The sequence below is a fragment of the Abrus precatorius genome, unplaced genomic scaffold (genome assembly GCF_003935025.1).
Source record: "Abrus precatorius isolate BTA unplaced genomic scaffold, Abrus_2018 Scaffold2, whole genome shotgun sequence".
NCBI classification, from domain to species: Eukaryota; Viridiplantae; Streptophyta; class Magnoliopsida; order Fabales; family Fabaceae; genus Abrus; species Abrus precatorius.
In genome coordinates this window covers 28,808,671-28,832,102 of record NW_020874362.1, presented here as the reverse complement: position 1 = coordinate 28,832,102, position 23,432 = coordinate 28,808,671, and the positions used below count along the sequence as shown (strand labels likewise).

At 28.2% G+C, this 23,432-nt stretch overlaps 2 protein-coding genes across 2 annotated transcripts; both read right to left on the bottom strand.

Annotated features, from left to right (window-relative positions):
* Positions 1-914: 914 nt before the first annotated feature.
* On the bottom strand, positions 915-3,367 carry LOC113859774 (zinc finger protein CONSTANS-like). Its single transcript, XM_027492465.1, has 3 exons — positions 2,966-3,367; positions 1,952-2,125; positions 915-1,139 (listed from the first exon to the last, which is right to left on the bottom strand). The coding sequence occupies exons 1-3, from the start codon at positions 3,365-3,367 to the stop codon at positions 915-917; spliced, it is 801 nt and encodes a 266-aa protein (XP_027348266.1).
* Positions 3,368-19,207: 15,840 nt separating this feature from the next.
* On the bottom strand, positions 19,208-20,152 carry LOC113859773 (chitinase 2-like). Its single transcript, XM_027492464.1, has one exon. It carries the CDS (start codon positions 20,150-20,152, stop codon positions 19,208-19,210), a length of 945 nt encoding a protein of 314 aa, XP_027348265.1.
* Positions 20,153-23,432: the final 3,280 nt, after the last annotated feature.

Sequence of the window (23,432 nt, the reverse complement as noted above, 5' to 3'; positions counted from 1 at the left end):
CTCTTGGCTTGATTACTTCAATGAAAGTGCAATATCATTAGCTCAAACCTGCCAAGGACTTGGCTTGTGCCCCCTACTTCCATGCTTTTATTATTTTTGCCCCTTTCGAGAGCATTAATTGGTAGCATCCCTTTTGGACTTCAAGTTAGAGTGGGAAAAAAACAAGGTAATTTGTTGCTAACGATTTTTTTTTCTTGTATACCCTTTAATTTGTAACGATTTTTATAATCTAACTCAAAGCACACAGGACACTCTTCAATGGCAATACACGCAAATGAATTACAATGGTAAAGAACCCAATTATTTACCCTTTTGCTATTCTTTAACGGTGATAAAAATACAAGCGTGATATGTTTCATCAAGTGGGAAGAAAAGGTCTTTGTGGCTGAGCTTGAAGACAAATTCAGAGCACTCTATTGTTGTCCAAGATTTCACTGTAAAGAAGTGATGGGTACATCACCTCCATAGCGAAAGTGATGGTCACCATCAAATTTTACCACCGTCTTTCCTTTCTTATCTTTTTCAGGAAATCCACTTTTACTGTTTCTTTCTTTCTTTCCCTTTTTTTACCTAACATAAACGCATCAACAAAAAGACTATGTAGTATATAATATATAATTTTATAAATACATCATATAGCAATAGGAATTAAACCCAAAGTACAACTTGTTAAAGTTTTTATCCAACAATACAAGGCTGCTACTGAGGCCTAGTCTATGAAAAGATAAAAGGGCACAAAAAACTTCACCCCAGATTGAAGTCTAAAATTGCACATGGTCACATCCATGATTCAGATAAGTATATATATATATTTACAATACCTACTTTGATCACAAAAGCATGAACCACAACACTTAAAAATGGAAAGCAAACAAATTAACTGCCTAGCCATGCTGATTCAAGCATGCAATTATTTAATAAAACACACCAAAGGAGGAACTGCCTTGAGGCTCCTGAGCAAGATTTGAAGGAACTAATGTATCAAAGAAGTTGACCCAATTCTCTTCTTCTTCATCCTCTTCCTCTCCAGTGCTGATATGGCTCCACTGAACTGGAGGGTTCATTACAATTTCATCATTCCTAGCAAATCTTCCTCTGATACGTGGCCTGCTGTCTGCCAATGTCTTCCTGCAAGCATACTGAGTCCCAGAACAAAACATGTTAATATTTTTACTGTGATCATCATGACTAAATAGTGCAGTGGTGGACCAATAGAGCTACATACAGTACACTGTGTTGGAGACTAGTATAACATGCACAATTCATGTTAACAGTAATGGAGTTACTAGTTTTACCCTATAGAATAAGACAAATATGTGGGAAGATTTTCATGCTTCCCAAATCACACATTTTATGACAATACACTAACACGCTTAAACGTAAGATTGCTACAAGTTTAAGGTATTTTAAATGAATGAATTATTTAATTTTTGTCTGATTATTTATATAAATTTTAATTTGTTGCTAACCACAAAGGCTTCTTACACACCTAAAATCACAACTATGTGTAGTCTTTGATATCTTTTGTGTGGCCAGCAGGTCTCTATCGTGCAAAGAACAAGAACGAATCCTTATCTCAGTAATATGTTGAAAGAAACACTACCTTAATCAGGATTTGTCAAACTTATTACTATTTCCCTTAACTTTCAACCCTCGATATGATTTCAGCATGATATGATGCAATCTTCGAAAGGGCAACACAGTTTTTCACCAGTGCTTTTCCTCTTCATATAGTTTTGTCCAATATATATGTTGGGTGTTTCTTTTAAATTCGTCCAAGCCTCACTTCCACTCTCTCTTTTTTATAAAGTGAAAGGAAAAACATATTGGCATATTTGATGGAATACATATTTTTTAGTCTATAAAAGTTTAATTGGTTCATGGAAATTTAATTGAAAAACTAGAAAATATAAAGCTTCTGCATAAGTTTTTTTTTTTTAAAGGACTAAACCTTAATTTTCTTGCTGAAGTTCCTCTGGTTTCTCTTGCTTCTATATCTCTCAATCCTCACCTTCTTCTCTTCTGGGCTATAAGGACTAGTTCTGCTCATTCCTTCTATGATCATACTACTTTCGCTTGACAACGGGCTATCAGACTGATGATAATGTTGCATCCCATTGAATCTCTGCACCAAAAACAAAAGCATGATTTAATAATCGATTTATTGTTGTGTTTTTTTTTAAATGCGTGTGTATATAAAAAAATAATATAAAGTTTTATTTCTTAAAATTAAATTTAAACATATAAAAGCAATAAATTTTCATTAAAATAAAAATACTTGCTATATTGAAGATATGAAAGTGTAATAAATATCTTTTTGATAAATTATTATTATTAATATGAGTGGTTTAAGTTCATTCTGATAAAAAATTAATATTTTTCATAATTACATATAAGAAAGCATATGTTATCTCTCTTAGGTGTTATCACTTCTATTTTAAAAACTTTTATATATAATATCTGTATTATTAACATATTAATAAAAAAGTATCTTGAACAAAAAATGTTTGAATAAATGCTTAAAAATAAGATAGATGCATCCGATATATAATATTTCGTACAGAATCAAGTGTTAATGATTTTATATTACACGTCCCCTCTGTTTTTATTTTGTATGTGTACGTGTGTGCATCAAATTCACGTACAATTTATGCATTAAATAAGAGACTTCTTTCACTTTTCTTTAATTTAATAATTTTTTCATCTCCAACAAAAACAGAATTTGATTATTTTTTTAACCACCCGAGACCTTTTTGTATTAGAATACATTAAAAAATGATGAAACAAACAGGGAACAGGTTAAAGGTTGCGACAGTACACGAAGAACAGCATGGGGTGCGAAGCAGGCGATCACTGTAGTTTAGGTCTTACTTCTGAGCAACCTCAAAAAAACCCATAACCGTATGTGTGTGTGTATAGAGATACGTATTAAAAGCGTATTTAGAAGAGTAAAATACGAGAGAACCTGTAAATCACCGGTACTGCAAACTCTCCGTACTGGACCGTTCTCCGAGTCCAGCAACTCGGCAAAGAGAGGAGAAAAGGGGTGGTGGGTCCCATTATTCTTCTGCAGAGAATGGCTACTAACGCTCCTCTGCATCAAGCACGCTCGTCGAGTCTCGTAACTCACCAGCGAACTCGGTGATCCAACGTAGCTGGTACACCCGCTGCTGGTATTCGAACTCACCTCCGAGTTGAGTTGGGAGAGAGAGTCGTGCAGCGAGTCTAACTCGGCGAGGGCGAGTTGAGGGCAGTGATGATGCTGAGGAGGAGGATGAGGAGTGGTGGAGTACTGCATTGGTGATGCATCGAAATGAGCGAGGGAATCGGCGGCGCGTGAGAATGAGGTGTTACGGGGCGTATACATGGCGCGTGGTGGTGGCGATTGAAGGGAAACAAGGAAGGAAGAAGATTGTAGTATAGTTAGTAGAATGAGGAGAAATGAATGAATGAATATGAAAGGTGGAGAGGTAAGTATTTAATATTTTTGAGAGACAGAGAACAGAACAAAACAAAACAAAAGAGCCAACAGATTTGAAACTCTTTTTCTTTTTAATAAAGTGAGATTAGACACGAGACGTGGAGATGACGTCATCGTTTCGGGGAAGAGTTGACTTCTTCGTTGCCAGATTTTTTGAACTTTCCATAAACAATACCATCTTAATCGCTCGAATTTAGTTTAAGATTTTAATTAAGCTTTTCTCGTGACAAACATTTCTTATTTTCTTTCAATTCTGTGTCTTTGGATTCAGATGCAAAACTCACAATTTCCAAAATTTAATAACAAAATTGTAATTAATAACGTTCAAATAAATATATATTAAAGACGTTTAAATGTTATTTAAAATAATTAATCACTTGTAAATTTTTATTAAAAATTTAATTATTTTATCATAATAATTTTTATTATTAAATTTATGACATAACTTATCATTTTAAAAATTATTAAATAAACATTTGTATAATTAATTATATATTTAAATAAACGTTAATTCAAATACGCTGTAAATTTATCATGGTTTTAATTTTAATATATAAAATGAAACAAATTCAAACTATGGTTTTATCAATTTATACATGCCCATTATTTTTAATTTGCTTCTTGTGCATTTTTGTTAAGAAAAATGGAACTTTACGTATAAAATAATTCTTTTATTACTTTCGATCATGTACACGTGATAATACCTTGATGTTTTTACTTCATGCATGTATAAAAAATGATATGATAGTAATCTAAATGGATAAATTATAATTTTAAATTGTATACCTAATATTTGTTTTTAATGATCTTATTTTTATAGATAATGTAAATTTTAAGTCTTATTTTTATATAAAAAAGGTTGGTGTGCGACCAAATATACAAGGAGAAGCACGTTTTAATTTGAAATTAGCTGGGTTCAAGTTCAACATCATTCAGCCTATTGAACGGTATGTACGGGCTATGCTCAAAAGTATAAGGAAATGTGAGTTTTTAACTTGAATGACTTGTCTATTCAAAAAAAAAAAAAAAAAAGAGAGACACTTTAATTAGATTTATAATTATTTTGTTTACATTTTCTTTTTAGTTTTATATATGTCAATATGAAACACGTTCTCTAATTGATTTTTAAGTTTAACCAACTCTATTTTTATCGTGACTTGTGTATTTTAAGTTTGAAATTAATAAATTATAGAGTTTGCTTTCATTTATCTTTTGGTCTTGTATTTTTTTTTTTTATCTTTTAATTTTAGAAGGTCACAAATTTGTCTTTATTTACTAATTAAGTCCTCTTTTTAGTTTTTTTTATTACACTTTTACAATTTTTTCTGTTTCGTATTTTATTTTAATACAATTTTGATACCACGTAAGGATTTTATGCAAAGATTATATTAATCACAATAAAATCTATTTTTTTTTTCGATTTAATCTTTCGACTTGAGCCGCATATCTGGACGTAGTGAATGAATTTGTAAATTTTTTAACTTAAATGTTCTGTTCGTAAAAAAAATGCAATATCAAATCCTATCTGACTTGCCATATATATTGGATTAATTATTTGATTTTTATTTTGTCCTATTAAGAGACACCGCATATTAATAAAATATTAAATATTTCATCATAAATCGCTATAATTTCCAAATTTTAAAACATTGTTTAATTGTATTATTTTTATTTATTTAATGTTGTTTTAATTTTCGTGTTTTTCATTATATATAAACGCCCTAGTCAAAGTTTTCTTCCCTTGTGGTCACAATTTGTTAGTTAGCATTGAGTTTCATGTGCTAAAAATCCTTTCAAAATTAACAAACAAGCAACTTCTCTATAGCAGTACTATTTTCTCCTTTACTACTCAGAACACACTACTTAACACTACTAATATCTCAATCATCCCTCAATTTCGTTAAAGCCGTAATATATGTGGATAATAGGTGCAAATTTTTAGTGCAAATCTGATCTTACTTTCTCCTACATCTTAAGCCACACGTCCACCTTTTTGTGGGTAAAGGTAATTTTGAGTATTTTAACATAAGGATAAAATTGAAAGATTATCATCACGTATAAAAAGTAAGTTGAAAACAAATAGTTTGCAAAGAGTTCAAAATTATAATTTATGTATGCAGGTCATTATTATGTCATTTTTCATTATTCACATAGGAAGAGAACATTAAACGTCTATCACGTCTACAAGAAAAAAAGCACTAGATTAAAGCAATATATTTTATATAAGAAAATCGATTTAAAAACCTTTTTTTTATACCAATATCAAATTGAAAATAAGTGTTACATACAAGTCGCACATTAAACATGTTAGAACAATATGAAACACAATACATGTTCTAATTTATGTTTGTAGCATTAGATAAATAAATAAAATATAAAGTTAAAAACAACACATTTTAATTTTGTTGGAGATAAAAAAAATATATAACGTAACAAGACACTTTTTATTTGTCTAGTCTATGTGTCGAATACTATCATAACAATTGAAAGATTCGTTAAACCTAATGTAAAACATCTGGTATGTATTCGTATACAGTGCACATTATATTAAAAAAAAAAAAACTCAAAGTACATTGTGGGAAATATTTCTTATTATATATCAGTATAGAATAAATATTTTAATTAAGTTTTTATTAAATAGAATTTTATAAATAAAAACTTGTTCATAAGCTGAACTTTGAAAATAATTAAAGTAAACAAAACAATATTTGATTTAAAAAAATTATCTAAAGAGACTATTAAAACAAATTAAGAAAAGCTGATGCTGAAAGTTTAAGTTACTTTCATGAGTTTATCTAAATACTGCATAATTATCTTATACTCAAACCTAAAAGATATGAAATATCAAATTCTGACTTAAGTTAATATTTTAAAATTCTAAAATTTTAAATTAACTAAATTTAAAACCTTACACTTTTAGATATATAATTCGTTGAAATTGGATGATGAAGAAATATATCGTATTGTACCTAAATGAACATTTTAAAGGTAAAAAACATGATTTATTTTGTTTAAAAATGGAAGTATTATATTTATTTTGTTATTAAAGGGGTAAATTCAATCTTGAATTTAGACGTCTCTTAATATATTACTTAGTTATTAGCCCCTAATTACACTTTAGCTGTAATATTTTATATATAATGATTAATAATAATTTATATAACTTGAATGATAAGTATAGAGATAATTTACTTTAATAATACTAAAAATCAGGCTATTGTAATACTGTTAAAATACCGAAGAATTTATGGTTTATTTTTACTTTCTTCAAAGCCACCGAGTTATGATAATGGCACGCCCATAAGATAAAGTGTTTCGATCAAATGGAGTAATACCTAACTTTGAAGTATTGTGCCGAAGAGCTAAGGCTAGAGGTTAAATGGTCCTTCTCTTTTTATTAGTTTTTTATTTCTTTCGAAAATACAATGTTTTTTTTTTCTTAAAACGATATTGATAAAGATTTAAAAAAAATGGAATGTAATGTCAATGGCTTGGATAAATTCAGGGTTAGAGTTATATTTAACAAGTGATAATTAAGATCAAATTTCATACATGGCTTGGTACTTACATTCTATTATGCGTTAAATATATATACAATGTTTCATTCTTTAACACTATTACATTTCCAATTCTTCTGTGAGGATTTTATTCTTTTGAAATTTATCTAACACAGTGATTCTAAAAGAAGGAAGAAGTGACATGTTTATGTCATTTGCAGGTGTAATTAATTTTGAAATGTGAAAATGCATTTTGTTGCCCTTTTGGTTTGGCCGACATTGCTATTCGGTCGAACCTTTGATATTGGAAGCAACCACCAAATTTATAGGTGAAAAAAGTCAAATTAGATCATCATTACCTAACAAAATGATTATCATTAGAACTGATTTTGGCTAATTGTAGTAACTACTATATATAATATTTCTTTCTGATCATATATGCAAGACCCTCATTGTGCTTGAACTTTTATGGTTTATTTGAATAGGACGAAAAAAGATATAAATAATATGTTTTATTTATAAAAAATATATTATTTTATATTTATTTATTAAATTTCAAAATATTATTTCTTTGCTTATATATATATATATATATATATATATATATATATATTTGTTTTCTTTTAAAGCAAACCAAGAAGTGTAGAGAATAAGTGATTAAGGAAGCTGTGCCAATTTAGTAAGGAAATTCAAAAGTAAAAGATGTCTCCTTCATTAGTTCACTATTAATTTGTTAGTTTAATTATGACTAGATTTAAGCTAATTAATTAGTAACAATTCAACATACATTCAATATTTTATAATATATCAAATAATAAATTTATATCTTTTATCAAGATTGTAAAAAAAAAGTATAGTAATGATAATTAAGAAATCATTTTGAAACTTATAAACGTAGAATTGAAAAGAGTAAAGAACGTTAAACTTTTTTTTGTCGAGAGAAAAACAAACCCAATAATTTTGTAAAATAATGATTGTTCATAGTTTTATCATTTTTATATTAGTACACCAATGAGAAAAATAATACTGTAACGAGAAGTTCTTTTATAATATTATAAATAAATAAGGCTTGTAAAATTTAATAAAATTCTATTTGCTCTCTTCGGTTGCAGTCTTCTTCTGTTCATCTTCGTATAATAATTAGTTTATTTTTATCTTCATTGTTTTCTTTATATTTGCAGTATACTAAAACAGTCGTTCGTCTAGGCCAGAGAATTTTCAAATTTAACCCCGTACTATTTTTAATACACTTTTAATTAATAATAATAATTTATTAAAAATAAAAAGTGTAAAAATTAATTATTAAATAAACAATGAAAATCATTAAATTAATAATAAGATTTATATAACTTTTGTGATATTTTATTTTTTTTATAAATAACTAAAATTGCTTTGTAAAGTATGTTATTAATATTTAAAGAAAATGACAAATATGGAACACGTCCCATTGACTGCAGTAAGGCGAGAGGCATACAACATTACAAGGTCAAGAGCACTTTCATATAAGCAATAGTATCATACAACAACACATTAGAGGTGACTAATATCCATTTACCCTGTCCCTTTCTTTCATGGCTCATCCATTATCAATATCTAGAAAACAAAGTTTTTTTTTTTAGGTTTTATTTGGAAGCTAGTTGTTTTAAAAAATTCCATGATAGTTATTTTTATTTATAAGTTTTTAAATAAGAATAAGAGAGTTTACAAAACTTCTAAAATTCTCTTAATTTTATATTTTTAAAAGTTCTCAATTTAAAGAAGTTTTTGTACTAACTTTATTCTCTTGTCCTCCTTTTTCTTATTTTCTCTCCAAAATTCTAAATAAAAGCTAGTAGAAAAATTCTGCACTTACCTATCTACTAATCTTCTTAGCAGCTTCAAGAGAAAGAAGGAAGTTATCAAATCAATTGGGTTCAGAAACATTTCTAAAAAACGAACTTGTTCTTTTCACAATAAGATTGTTGTATCCTTCTCTGTGTTCTTTTAACTTTTCCTCTCATAATTCATTCAACAACGACAAAAATATTTTAGTTAGTCATATCTACATTTTCTAAAGACATAATTTGTCTTTTTTATTGTATATATTTCTATTTGGACGATTTATACGATCAATTTTTTCTGACTTTTTTTTTCCAATCTTGCCAGCATAAAAGGCATCCAAATTAGTTTTGCAAAGGAATGTCCTTAGATGAGATACGCCATTTATCTTTAAGATGCTAGATTCTTTATGTACTCTTTTTAAAAATATGCATAGGCAGCATACCATTTGATAAATAGCAAAGTTTTCCGGCCAATGATGATAAATAAAAAATGTTTGTTATGATATTCGTAAAACTTGAGAGTGTATAATTTTATAATTGTGATTTTTTTAATATTTTAAAGATAAAAAGTATTAATATTTTTAATTAAACTATTAACTTCATTATCTATAAATTTAAAATTAATACTTAAAATTATTTTACATGTAAGAAAGATATTAAACCATATAAATTATAAAGGGTATAATAGATTTTACTTAAATTAAATAGGGTTGGGATAATGTTACACTATATGTTGTTATGCCTATGTTTGAACCCATAGATACGTGAATAGTAATCTTAATACTTATGTTATTATTTGCTAGCGCTAGAGATATCCATGTTTGTCCGTATTCAAATACATTGTCGTTGTTTTGATTAATTTGTTTCGCAACACGTTGTTTTAATTAATTTAAATACAATATTCTGTTATGTATTTATTTGATAAATAAAAAAACATATATTCTGCCATAATGCTTGTATCAATGATGAAAAAATAATAATAAAAACACTGATTAAAAGCAAAACACGTGATTTACATAATAAAAAATTAAAAATAATATAATTCAACATTACAAAGCATTTCAAATAAAATTCTTTAACTTCATTTTAAACAAATTTCAAAATTTAGTTATAAAATACAATCAATATATAGTGCATGCATGTATAAGTAGGATTGGGTAATACAATATTTATACCAGCAAAATTTTGTGAGTCAATCTATACTTAAATTCAAATTCATTTGATGGATCAATATACTAAATAAATTGTATAAATACTAGTGGAGTTTGAGTGTGATTGTCATTCCTAAATCCTAATTCCTCCATAATTTTTTTTTGACATAATAATTTATCTAATTAATTTAAAGATTTTGAAAAATGGGCCTGAACTGAAAAAGAATCTTGAATTCTGGGATGGGGTTTGAGAGCAGAAAAAGTCACCAAATCTTCAATAAATTAATTTCAATTATTCGGAATTCTGTATATCAACTTGGATTTGGGAGCTCACTAGGCTCCAAAAATTGGTGAAAGGAGGAATGAAGTTGTATGTACCTTCCTACATACGTGGTCCTAACTTTGTGCCAATATGAAAATTTGCCTCCAAAATGTCATGAAATCATACCCAACTTGCTTCAGACCCCACCACTCTCTCTCTCTCTCTCTCTATGTATATAACAAAGTAATTTTCTGCATCACTCCATGTGAGAAGATAGGTACGCAGTGAGCAGTGAGCAGTGAGCAGTGAGCAGTGAGCAGTGAGCAGTAGTAAAGTAATTAATTAAGCCGAAGAAGTTTCGGTTCTTAACAATTATCATTACATATTACGACAAGGCATTCTAGGATGATACGGTAAATATTTAGGATTTTCAACATCCTAGGTCATTAATTATTTTCATCATTATCATCATTAGAATATGGAAGCACTGTATATATATATATATATATACTGACTGTGTGCTGATGCTGCTTTGGACGGCACCCCAAGGAATGATGTTAAAATTGGTCTTAAACTTTTTACATTAATTAGTAAACAAATTTAAGGATTCGTGTTAAGAAATGATGCTAAAAGTGGTCTTAAACGTTTTACTTATACTTTTATCATTTATGACATATCTTGTCAGTCGATCATCAAAATGAGTCGTATCCCTCCTCCTCTTCAATCTTACTTTCAACTAAAAAAAATGTTATACTAAAACTCAAGTTATTAGGAAAAAAACAGTATATTAAAAAAAAACAATAATCCTAAATAGTAATTTAATTCTACCACACAAAATCTACAGACTGTTTAATATGTGAATTTATAGAAAAATGTATTTTTAACTTTGTTTTATGCATACGTCACATTCTTAATTTAAATATTTATGATGTGAATATCTGGGATGAGTCTATGGCTTCTCTAAAATATCTATTATCGCTCATCTTTAAATAAAATTTATACAAAATACTTTTTTATTTGTTAATTAAATTAATAATAATATTTAAATAAAAAATCTTAAATAAATGGTGATAATAGGTATTTTGAAATGGCAGAAAATACTCTCGAATATTGAATTAGTTTAGTCAAATTTAAACATTCATTTTTATGATCTAGACTGTTCATTATTTTTCTGTATTCTTATGAAATTGTTTTAAATGATAAATAATTTAAATGCATTATTATTTTCACTTCGGTCTTTTATTTTAAAATTTTAATAATATTTATTAAAAATAATGTATATTTGATACCTGAAAACAATATTAATTATTTTGCTAAGTAACTTTATGTTTAATACCTAATAATTGATCGTGTAGTTGGCAAATATGCCACAAATAAAGTTGTAAGAACTCTATAACTCTCGATTTTTTGCCGCAACCCAGAGAGTATTGGGCTGAAATTGGAACGAAACTTCTGAAAATCTAGTAGCTTGGGCTGTTACATATGATGCTGAGGAAATTTTCTTTTTGGGTATAAAGATCAGGGGAAGAAGTAGCAGTAAATGAGTTTGAGCAAAGGTTTGTTCAATTTGGGGTTTCTTATAATCATATTAATATTAGTGAATAGTTTATAATTATTGATTTTGTTTTTCCTCAATTTCATTGAGAACATACAACGAGTCAAGAAAGAGTGGGGACCCTAAATAGCATCGTCAATCAAAGTAGGTCCAATAGAATCCCCTATGTCAACTCAAAATTTGGCATGCGTTTTGTTGAAAGGGGAAAAAAAGTGATGGAATCAATTGCCAACAAGTGACCAAGACTTGGAATTTCAAATATGCGAATGCAAATATATAAAGATCCAAAAGTAACTAACTAGTCATCAAATTTCCTAATTCGGTTGGGCATTAACCAGATCGAGCCCAGGTTGAGCCAATTACCAACGACAACCTAATACAACGTAAATTCTCTCTCTCTCTCTCTCTCTCTCTCTCTCTCTGTTGTAGCAAGCTCGATTGATAATATTTCAGAGGTTGCATGCTACACCAACTTTGATACGTCTATGATTGTTTGTCATCACTTGCTACGTAGTCCCTACACTGCGCCCACAAAAGCACACGCAACACCTGAAATTTACACACTTGTTTTTGCGTGTGTATTTGACATTCTAACGAATTATCTATATAAAATTTGGATCCTGCAATTGCAAAGGGAAGAATGTTTGGAATCGATTGAAAAGAAGCTACGTCACTGAAGAATCATGGACTTGAAAACAAAAAATTGACAAATATAATTTTCTTTTTTGTTTTTTATTTAACTTAATCATACAACTTAGGAAAGATTAAAAAAATAGTAAATGTATTGGTTCTTAAAAATTTGATTACAATATTTCAAATTTATTTTTAGTTAAGTCGAATTCTATTATTATGTTAATTGTTAAGAAGCTTAAAAGGTTTTGTAATAAAAGATGAATATGTAAAATGAATAATACATATTCTTAAGATTTCGTAAATTATCTTATATTAAAGACAAATAAGAATATTTTTAAATATCTTATAAAGAAAATCGAAAGGAGTACAACTTATTGCTCAAATTTATCATCTAAAGCTAACACAAAAAACATATTTAGAGTGAAAAAAAAATTAAAGAAAAAGAAAATTCCCAGATAAAGGACTAAGGATTACCAGTTGATTTGAGCAGTGAGAGATGTGTAAGAATAAATGACTTACGTGTCATTGTACCAATATTGACTTTAAAGAATGTAGAGTAGATTAACACTGGCAGATGATAAATTATGGACTTTCTGAATATTTGTCTAACAAATTAACATAACTATATGATTTAATTTTAATAGAGGAAAAGCCCCAATTTGTGTAGCGTTAGCAATAGAACAAAATAGTTGAAAACAAGCCTCTAATTGGCTACTTTAGGCTCTATTTGCTGAAAGATTGATAAAACATATAGAATTGATTTGAATATCTTATCTTAATAATTTTGTTACAATGAACGAAGAAAGCAAAACATCAAGGAAAAGAAGACAAAAACAAAAATCGTGATCTGAAGAATTGAAGTGACAATATCAACGAAGGATTCAACTGTTAATCACCAAAATATTTGTACTTATCTTAAAAATCACAAATTATCATTTTTTTAATTTTCACTCAACATTCAGATGTTCATTTGACTGTATATTAGAGAATGTGTATTTTTTTAAATATTTAATTTCAAAGTTAAAATATTGGTGTAAAAATATAAAACTTCATTGTATTCACAGTGTGTAATAGTCGATCTATTCAGTAAGAGGATCTTGTGTTTGGATTCCACCATGTATACAATTTTTTCGGGCTAGCAGCAGTTATAAATCGTGATTAAAGATTAGTCAAATTTTTTAAGCTTGGAAACATCTTATGATCTTTGGTCTTAAATTATTAAAAAAAAAAAAAAAGAGAAACTCTTTAATTTCAGTTGACTTAGTTACATCAAATATGTTTTAAGAAAACAGAATTCCTACATTTAGGACTTGAGTTTGGCTTAATTGGCAAACTAGTGATTCACCCACTAATAAATAATTGTGTCTTTTTCTGGTTCTAATTTGTGCATATTTATTATTTTGTTGAAATTGGATCGTAAATATATACAAAAGAAAGGCATCTTTGAGCATGGGTGAGGCAAGAATAATGGGAGCCAAAATCTTAACATGCAATAATGTGATATGTTTGAGTTGTGGAACACGGAAGAAATTGAGTGGGGTTATGCTTAGATGGAAAGTTGAACTTTTGTTATGAAGAAATGGCGTGGGGTTTATGCTTACGTGGAAAGTTGAACTCTTGCCAATATGGAGTAGACAACGTAGCTCGTTTATGGCCCATCAAGGTCCCTTGTAGAGGTTTGTGCCCTCTTTTCAACAAGACACAGTTTCTCCACTACTATCATGCATTCTTTGACATTGTTGTCCCTGTTTTCTATTTCAGTTTTAGGGTAAGGGATTAACGCAATTTAATTAAGTACTCATCAACTATTTTTTTATATCAAGATTCATATTATAATTAAGTAGTCATTAACGTAATATTGTGCATGACTCAGAGGATTAATATGAGATCAGGTGCGATTAGATGACAAGAATGGTATATAGAAAAGAAGCAAAACGTTGCTTTCATTTTTTAAGAGGCACGAAGCAAAAAACTCACATGCCTCTTCTCTGCCTCGCTGATAACTTGAATTCAAGCCCAATCCTTTTCCCAGAAACAAAATTGAGAGGGAAAAGCATGATCACTTTTTGAGAGAGAGAGAGAGAGAGCGAAGGATGTGCGGGTGGGCTACGTTGTTATGATTTTCTAATCATGAAGATATCGAGATTCCGATGGAACTGTCATTAGTTATACTCTTTTTGATGGACAAATATTTGGCACTTTAATATATAATAAATATTGTTTAACAGAAATACCACTACTTAATCATATCATAAACTTGCAAGAAATAAAATAACCTCAAAAAGTGCTATCAAATGGCAAGATTAACATTATATTATCAGGTGGATTTGGGGGGCAAGTGTGGCCCACCCACCGCCCAAAAAAATTTGAAACAAATCTTTTTATATGAAAAATACATAATTTATTAATTTAAAACATTAGTTTGACTGGTGTATTATATTTTTGTATATATATGTAATATTTGTATTAATAATTTAACTTCTACTGAATATAAATTATGTAAATAAAAGTAAATGCAAAGCCTATTTTTATTATTACATTATATTTTTAAATGTATCTTTTGGAGTTTTATTTTCCACCTTTTTCTTGAATTATCACTGAATTCGTCCTATTTGTATAATGGCACTAACTATGCCGCATGCATGGTGCATCATTATTAATAAATTTGTTCACTATTCTCATTTTCTTGGTTTTGAGTTTTGATGCAGTCTTACAATTTTTCTTATAAATTTTTATAATTTTATAAAATATGTATCGAATAAAAAATATGTACATTTAGTATTAAAAAAAGTTCACTTATTTTAAGAATAAGTTTGGTTAACTTACTCTATTTAATAACTTATAATAAAATGTGAGTACAACATATGTAATATTATCTTAATTATCATTATTGTAATAAAAGTTTAGATAACTTCAATAACAATAGATATTTTATTTTATAATTAGTATTTTTAAAATAATATAGTATTCAATAAAACAAATTTATTGACGAAATTTTAACTGTTTTTCAAATTATATAAAATTTTACAATCTTAATTTATTCAATAATATTAATTTAATGATTGGATTATTAAAATATAATGTCCATAATACGTTATTAAATGAAGTTAGTGTACTATAAACTTTGGAGTAAGTAAATGTTCACTTATTTATTATTTTAAAATACAAAAATAATTTGATATTTTTCATTTAATAATTAAGATAATTTAAAAACACAAAAAAATTAAGAAGATCTAAGATAATTTCTCATTTTTTAAAAAAGTTTTGAACATGTCTTATAGTTGTACCCAAAAAAAAATAAAAAAAAATTTGAAGAGTGAAAAATGTTTAGTGTACCACTAAAAGGAAGCTCTTTAGGTGTCACTTTTTGTTTTAGAGGTGTATTTTTAAGATACACGTATATGTGAAAAAAAAATAATAATAATAAAAATCTTAGAAGAATAAAGTGAGAAATAAGCAAGGTTAGCTATGGATCTCAACTCTGTTGCCCGGCCAGTACAGAGGAAGTACTTTTTTTGTTTATCTTCCTGTTAGCTATTGGATTTCACAGTTCACACACTAATAAAGAGGAAAGATTCTGATATTTGAACTTCTTTTTTTAACACCTATATTATAGATTTATATGTTTTTCATTTTTTTCCATATCACATGCAGTGTTCCCTAGTTCCTAACGTATCTATCATAGTGATATTCAAAGAACATTTCCCTATAGAGAAATAAAAAGAGCAACAACCCTATTGTTTGATCTTTCAGGTAGCGATAGAAACTTTAAGATAGGTGTATACATGAGCACGTTGTAATTGAACGAAAAACAGTAACATCGATTAGATACCTATCATAGAGTAACATCAGTACGCCAAATTCTTTAGAGAATGATGCGCATGTAAAACTGAGGGCTCTATGTCAAGTCCTTGTAGGAAGATAATGCCTTATCATGTAACATAGATAGATAGATAGATACCTTTGTCACTATTAAGAGGTTTGCTTCAATGTCTATTCCAATTATTATGATAGCAAGAGGAGGAGAGAGAGAGAGCGAGAAAAAAGAGAGATAGAAAGTGATGAATTGAAGAAAAAGAGAAAACGGATATAAATAATTCAATTTTATTATTTCAACAACTGAAAATAAATATTATATATAATTATAGTTTTAATTAAGTAATCAATTTCTAAAAAATGTTACAACATTTTATTCTAATAAAAAAGGGTGGTTTTTATTTTTGACAAAATTAAAATCAGATTTTTTTTATTAAATATAGAGACTAAAATAATAATTTTTATAAAGATTAAAAATAAAAAATATAATGCTTTTAAGAATTAATTAATATATGTTATATATAAATTTTTATATACACGTTCTAAAATTTAATTAAAATTAAAATTTGATACCACAAGTTAATCTAAAATAATTTTGTGTGAGTTGATAAAGTGCTCGGTAGCCATTAAAATCATCTTAAAAAATTATAGATAAAATACTGTTTAAAACAAATTTATTTAAACTGTGTAATCTTTGCAGGTATCACTTTTAGGTTTGGCATAGCTTGAATGAGTTATCTTGGGAGCATTAATTGTAGCTTAAAACTAAACCTTTATGGGGTGTCGATAAACGATTTGGCAAGGCACAGTGTAAAAAAAGATACGTGACAAGTTGCAGAAATACATCTATGTTGATACGTCACTTCAAATTGGACCTCATTGGAAATTCAAGGCATCAACTCTTGACCCATTAATCAATAATAATCATAATAATGCCATGTTAATGGTGATTTTGGATTGGAAGCATTCAAGTGGGAAGCAACATCCCATCCTCTATAAGATGGTGGACGGTTGACAAATGATTACAATGAACAAAGTGGTATTTATGATAGGAACGGAATGACAAGCATTACGTCCTTTTCATATGTAAGTGCACATTCATGTAAACAAACCTGAACCTCCCCAAAAAAATAGGCTTTTTGGTTAATGAAATTGGGAATGGGGTGTATTGTGGCATTGAAATTGAGGTCAACTCAATCTTCTCAATAAGACAGTTAGGCATTAATTAACCACTCATACGACACCGTTGTGGAATGTTGAGTCAAAAAGGACCTTCGCTGACACGGAGTGCTAAAATCACCATTTACAAACACCCTTTGCTAATTGCTGCTGCTACGGATCGCTGCATACAACGTTTTTATTAGTGCTGTCACTGTGACAATTACCTATTCATGTCTCACGGTTTACAACTACAGTTTATAATACTCGACGCGTGTTAATTTCAAATATCATTTTGCACTTTTGCGGTATTCCAATCTAAGAAAATAATTCTGCAACTTTTTTTTTTTGTTTTTGCTGTTCAATTTCTCCCAAATTTAGCAATAATTTATGGTTTAAAACTACAATAATGTTAATCAGTATTTTAAAGAACTAAAACAAGTTTTTTTTATTAAGAATGTTTATAAAATACACTCTTGGATTTTTATTCAGTTCCCTAAAAGTAATTAAAGAATTACAAATAAAAATATTAAAAATCATGTTAAGATGCCTTAAAAGTTATGAAAAAAATACATTAATAATAATTTTTAACAAAAATAATGTGCTGGTTAGCATTTGTTTAAACTATTATGGTAAAACACAACGTGCCTAGAAAAACCATATTGTAGGTGGCACGATTAGCCATGTTTTATTTTCTTGGTTCCAACGGTAGAATGAAAGATCGTTAGATACTATAAAGAAGCAAGGTTCCTCACATCTTTTGGTTTTGTCCCTTGATGTAGATGCACATAGGAGGTGTTCTTTGGAAGATAATTCGTTGACTTTTCCAATGCAAGTCACCGGCGGCCAGACTTTGCTTTGACCTTGAGCAGGCAGGGGAATTTTGGCTTCATTTAAAGGAGGAATAAGCTTTGATGCTTCATAATGTAAATGCTTTTCTGATTCTGAGTGTTGTATACTTATATTTTATCAGTGGTACACACGCTCAAATCCCAACATGAAAACAATGATAACAACCCGATGTCAATTGTTAAGTGGAAGTTGTTCATGGTATTGTATTGTCTTTGTTCCGATTATTCATTTTCCACTTTATATTATGTTCAAGGATGTAGACGTTAATTGTTGCTTCTGTTACAAAGTATACATATTTGCATAACATCAGTGGATTACATTTAATGGTAACGTTTTGTTTTCTTTGTCAACATTTAATGGTAACGTGAGTTAGATGGGAAAACGTCAAATAATACCCTGAGAAACGACCCACTGTGATCCAATCGTTGTTACTCATTAGGAAAGTAAAGTTGGGTTTTCTATCATTTTCTGAAGTTTGGCCCAACTTTGAGGAAAGGTCGAATCTTTGTTTTCTTTTTTTTTTTTAAATGGGTCTTCCAAAAATTTAAAAAATTTGGATCTTTTTGGAGCAAAGATTCGTAGGGACCCGTATTTAAGAGATAATATGGATGCAGATTAAAAAGAGTAAGAGATAATAGGGACCATGTTCTCACATGGTTTCAACCTCAATTGTTAACTTTTACATTTGTTATATTTTGAAGGATAACAAATAGATTATATAATATAACAAATGTTTTTGTTAAGTTTATGAGTTTTAAAAAATAGAAAAAAACTAATTAAAAAGATAATAATTAACATCGACTTGATTAGACTTTAAACAAACTAAAATTTTCTTTTATAAAAGTAGATAGATAAAAAGATATTGAGAGAGTAACAAATCCACATAAGTTTACCCGTAAAGGGTAATTTAAGCTAAAACATAATGCACAAGTGTGTATAACATATACCAACACATAACTAAAACATTCTTTAGTATACCCGTTTAATTACGAGGGATAGCCAAGAGTGCTTGTGATTGCTTCTCGTAGCGGAAACTATTTGCCATGGAGTCATCAGCAGACCACACAAAGATACCATGGAGTTTTTGTTGACTCTTCAGCATATGGCATGCTGTGAAGAATCCATCATCTGGGGCCAACCCACCACTCCCATCACTAATGAAGCTCACCAAAACCTTCCCACCATTATAATTTGAGCTTTGTGTGTTGAAATAATCAATAAACTGAGAGACACTGGTACCTTTATCATATGCATAAAATTGGAAGTTAACATAATCTATGAGGTGCCCATAACTTTTCCATAAGGCCAAGTAGTGACTTTGAACTTGATCATCATCAAATGGAGCAATAGAAGCAAAAGTGATGACTCCATTGGTTTTAAGAGTTTGGATTAGCTTCCCTACACACTCAGCAAAGGTATTAGGGTCAGCCTTGAAATGCTCATAGTCAATGTCAATTCCATCTAAGTTGTACTCTTTGATTATGTTTGTGAGTGAAGAAACTGCATTGGAAACCCATGAATCAATTGAAGATGGATCAAAGTAAGCAGAACCACCTCCAACACTATCTCCTCCAAGACTAAGGGCTACCTTGACGTTTGAATTCTTACTCTTGATGGAAGAAACTTGGGTGGGACTAAGGTTGTCGGTGTCCCAAAAGATGTTAAACTTTCCATTGGTGGGAGAAGGAGAAGATGATGTGTCATAGTCAATAGCAAATGAGAGAAGGAAGTGAAATTGGACACTTGGATTAATAGGGACATCTGAAAATTTGACGCTGTTAAACTCGGCTCCAATGTATTCTCGAAACAAGTTTGAGCCTGCAGAGTGTGTTGCTTCTACGTGGGTTGAAGATAGGAATGAAAAGATAAAGAAGAAATATTTAAGAGTAAAAATGATGAACCAAAGCTTGGAAGTGGGCAATTCCATTATAAATTGCTAAGGCTGCTATGGTTCTATTTTGGTAATCGTGCATTGTTTTGATAGGCTTATATAGTAATGGATGGAGTATGAATATAGAGAATGAAAGATGAGTTGCAATTATAAATTTGGATGCATGTCGTTCCCGTATGGTTGTCCTTATTTATTAATTGTACACTTGATTTCAAAAACGTTAAATTGAATTATTTTAATTAGCATTGGTTGAAGTCTGTTTTGTTGCTTTTGCGACTAAAAGATTAGCATTCATGGCATATTGTCTCGCAATATTGGATTTTCCTACCATTTTCTTGAGTTTCGATGATTCCACAAAGCATTCATACTTCTCAGTATCTTACTAGGATATGTCATTTTATGGTTGGGAGGATGATATTGATGGGCACCTCTCATAGTTGGGATGTGATCAATATATATATATAGAAGAATCTTCTTACACTAGTGTAAGTCTAAAAATTCTTACACTCAATTTGAACATTTTATTTAACTTAAATATAATCGATTATAATTTATTACTTCATTAGTCATTAGATATAATTTAAATGAAAGGTCCAGATTGAGTGTAAAAATATCCTACTTCTATATATATATATATATATTGAGATTTATATATTACATTCATTTCTAATAGTTTTTTTAGCATATAAACTCCTAATGATAAAAAAAAACACATATCATTATATAACAATATATTTTTTAAGGATAAATATTCATTAATTTTAGAGAATAAGTTTTGGTTACTTTTTTTTAATAATTTTTTATTAACATCAAAATTTATTAATTTAAAAATGTTATATTTTAGAAAAATTAAGTATTCATATTTATGTAATTTATAGTTGCCATGTTCTTGTATTTTAAAAAGTAATTTTATAAACTTGATTTGTTTATTTATAAATTTTTAAATATTTTTTAATTATAAAAATAAGTTAAAAAGGTTAGAATATAAAAGATCAAGTGATGTATAAGTGAAATCAATAAAAATTTAATAAAAAATGAAAGACATGAGAAAATATCATATAAGATTGTAGGGAAATGAATTTATTGAAGAAAAACAAATTATGTAGCATTGCAATAGAAAAACCTTATAGTTGGTTCATAGATTAAGAAAAAATAGGTGAACACGTAACCAGATAAAATATTATCCACCAAAAGAAAATATGTAGGAAAAAGACAATGGAAGAGCCAAAGTTACTAAAATTAAAAGGGCTTGTGGTTTTTGGTTTGATAGGGAGTAGACGGCAATCCTTTAGCTAGTTACCTTGGAAGGCAAATTAAGTGTCCCAATCCTGAATTGACCCACTTTCTTCCGATAATTTCTTTTTACTTTTTGGTCAAATTCTTTCAATAATCCCTTTTTGATCAAATTCTAAGCAGAAATTTTTTTTTATTTTTGGGGAATTAGGTTACGTGAGATTTGAGAATGTACCAAAATGACTCCGATATGGTCTTGTAGAGAAAAGCAGTGTCACCCAAATATCAATAACATGAACGGCCCCATACATTTTGGTCAATATGAATATGAATATGAATAGGCCCGCCGTAGTTTCTTCAATTCTACAATGCAGCCCAATCCAATAGTTGCTTTTTCCTTTCCCAGCCCCACAGTTTTCTTTGTTCACTTTTCTTAAAACTTCATATCATGGCAATAAAATAAAATAAGTGCACTCTTGAGATAATATTTTTTATTTTTTATTTTAATAGATATAATTTTTTAATATCTTAAAAATTAAATGATATTAGTATTTTTTTAAAATAAATCATTAATTCTATTATTTAATATATATATTTTTTATATATATAAAAATATATAAGTTTTGAAGGGAACTTTGCAATACTTTTTAGAGAAGAATTTACCTTCATTCTTTAACAATAATTTTTATATTAATTATATATTATTAATAATTAATTACTATTTAAGATCATCTTAAACGGTTTAATTTAAATTAGTTAAATCTATTCATTTTCGTTTTTAATTATCAAATTTTATATACTTTTACCTTTAAAGTCGTATTGAATGATTTAATTCAAATCACTTAAATGCATTATTTATAATTAGCAATTTTTGTATATTCAAAAGGTCTATTCTTTACAGCAGATTTAACCTTAATATTAATGTTTATTTTAAATTTTAGTATTAAAAATTGATCACTGATAAAATTACAAAAAACCTTTGAACTTTAAATTAAGTTTATTACAAAAATAATAGCAAAAAACAAGTAAAAAACTTTCTTAAAGTGAGAAAGATATTGTTTGGTCTATATAAGGGAAAGTATATGTTGTTTGTTTGAAATTGTTTGGTCTATATTTTGAACTAAAATCCTTTTAAAATGGCGCCTACTATTTCAATACTTTCTGAATACAACCTGGGAAGGTGGATTGGAAGATAATGATTTGAATCATTCATTTGTGGTGTTCTCATGAGTTTCAAACTAAAACTCAAGTCAATAGTATGGACATGATTTTAGTCGATGAAAAGGTAAAGTTTTTATATTCCTTTAGTCAAAGTGCATAATTTTTTTTCTTATTTAATTTATTTAGTCAAATGTGACAACATCTCTTTTAATTGATTTGATTTTGTTCCATTCTCAAAAAAATTAAGTGGGTTAGATGAATTATATCTAATTGGTGAGTTTTTTTTTCTAATTTTAATCGCTTTCATATTTATCCATATATGCTACTTTGTGATTTTAAAATAATGTTTGATACATGTTAAATTAGATGTCATTGGTCATATGGTTGAGAAAGATAATATCAAAAACGTGGAAAAAAAAATGGAAAGAAAAACAAACATATTAATTTAATTATCAAAAACTTAGAGTGAGTATTATTTTATAACATATTTTAATGGCTAAAATATTTGTTTAATATTTTTTCTCTTTTATTACTTTATATTAATTAAAGTTATATTATATTGAATATGCTTTATAGGAATTAGAGAATTGTTTGCACTTTATAGGAGGAATTTGCTAATCAAATGGTTGATTTTCTAAAGAATCAAAATTCTAATGTTTTACTTATTGTGATTATTCAATTATGTAAAATGAAAACATTTGTCGGTATAATTTCTTATCTATATTGAACTCTTTTTAGTTGTGTGATAGTTATTATTATCAACAAATTATATTTCATGGTTGTTTCAGGAACTTTAGAAATATCAAATGCTTATAATGGAACAAAATTGTATATCAATTCTAATATAAAAGAGACTATTGATTATAAGAATAAGTAAGTATTTTAATTATTTTTTATTTATAGAAACATCATTATGTTTTGT

What these genes read in the sequence shown, in the direction of transcription:
- LOC113859774 (XM_027492465.1), bottom strand. Translation starts at nt 3,367, where the DNA reads ATGTATACGCCCCGTAACACCTCATTCTCACGCGCCGCCGATTCCCTC. An exon ending in GCAGTACCGGTGATTTACAG is followed by an intron (nt 2,126 to 2,965) that starts GTTCTCTCGTAT and finishes TTTTTGGTGCAG; the next exon opens with AGATTCAATGGGATGCAACA. An exon ending in ACTTCAGCAAGAAAATTAAG is followed by an intron (nt 1,140 to 1,951) that starts GTTTAGTCCTTT and finishes TCTGGGACTCAG; the next exon opens with TATGCTTGCAGGAAGACATT.
- LOC113859773 (XM_027492464.1), bottom strand. Translation starts at nt 20,152, where the DNA reads ATGGAATTGCCCACTTCCAAGCTTTGGTTCATCATTTTTACTCTTAAA.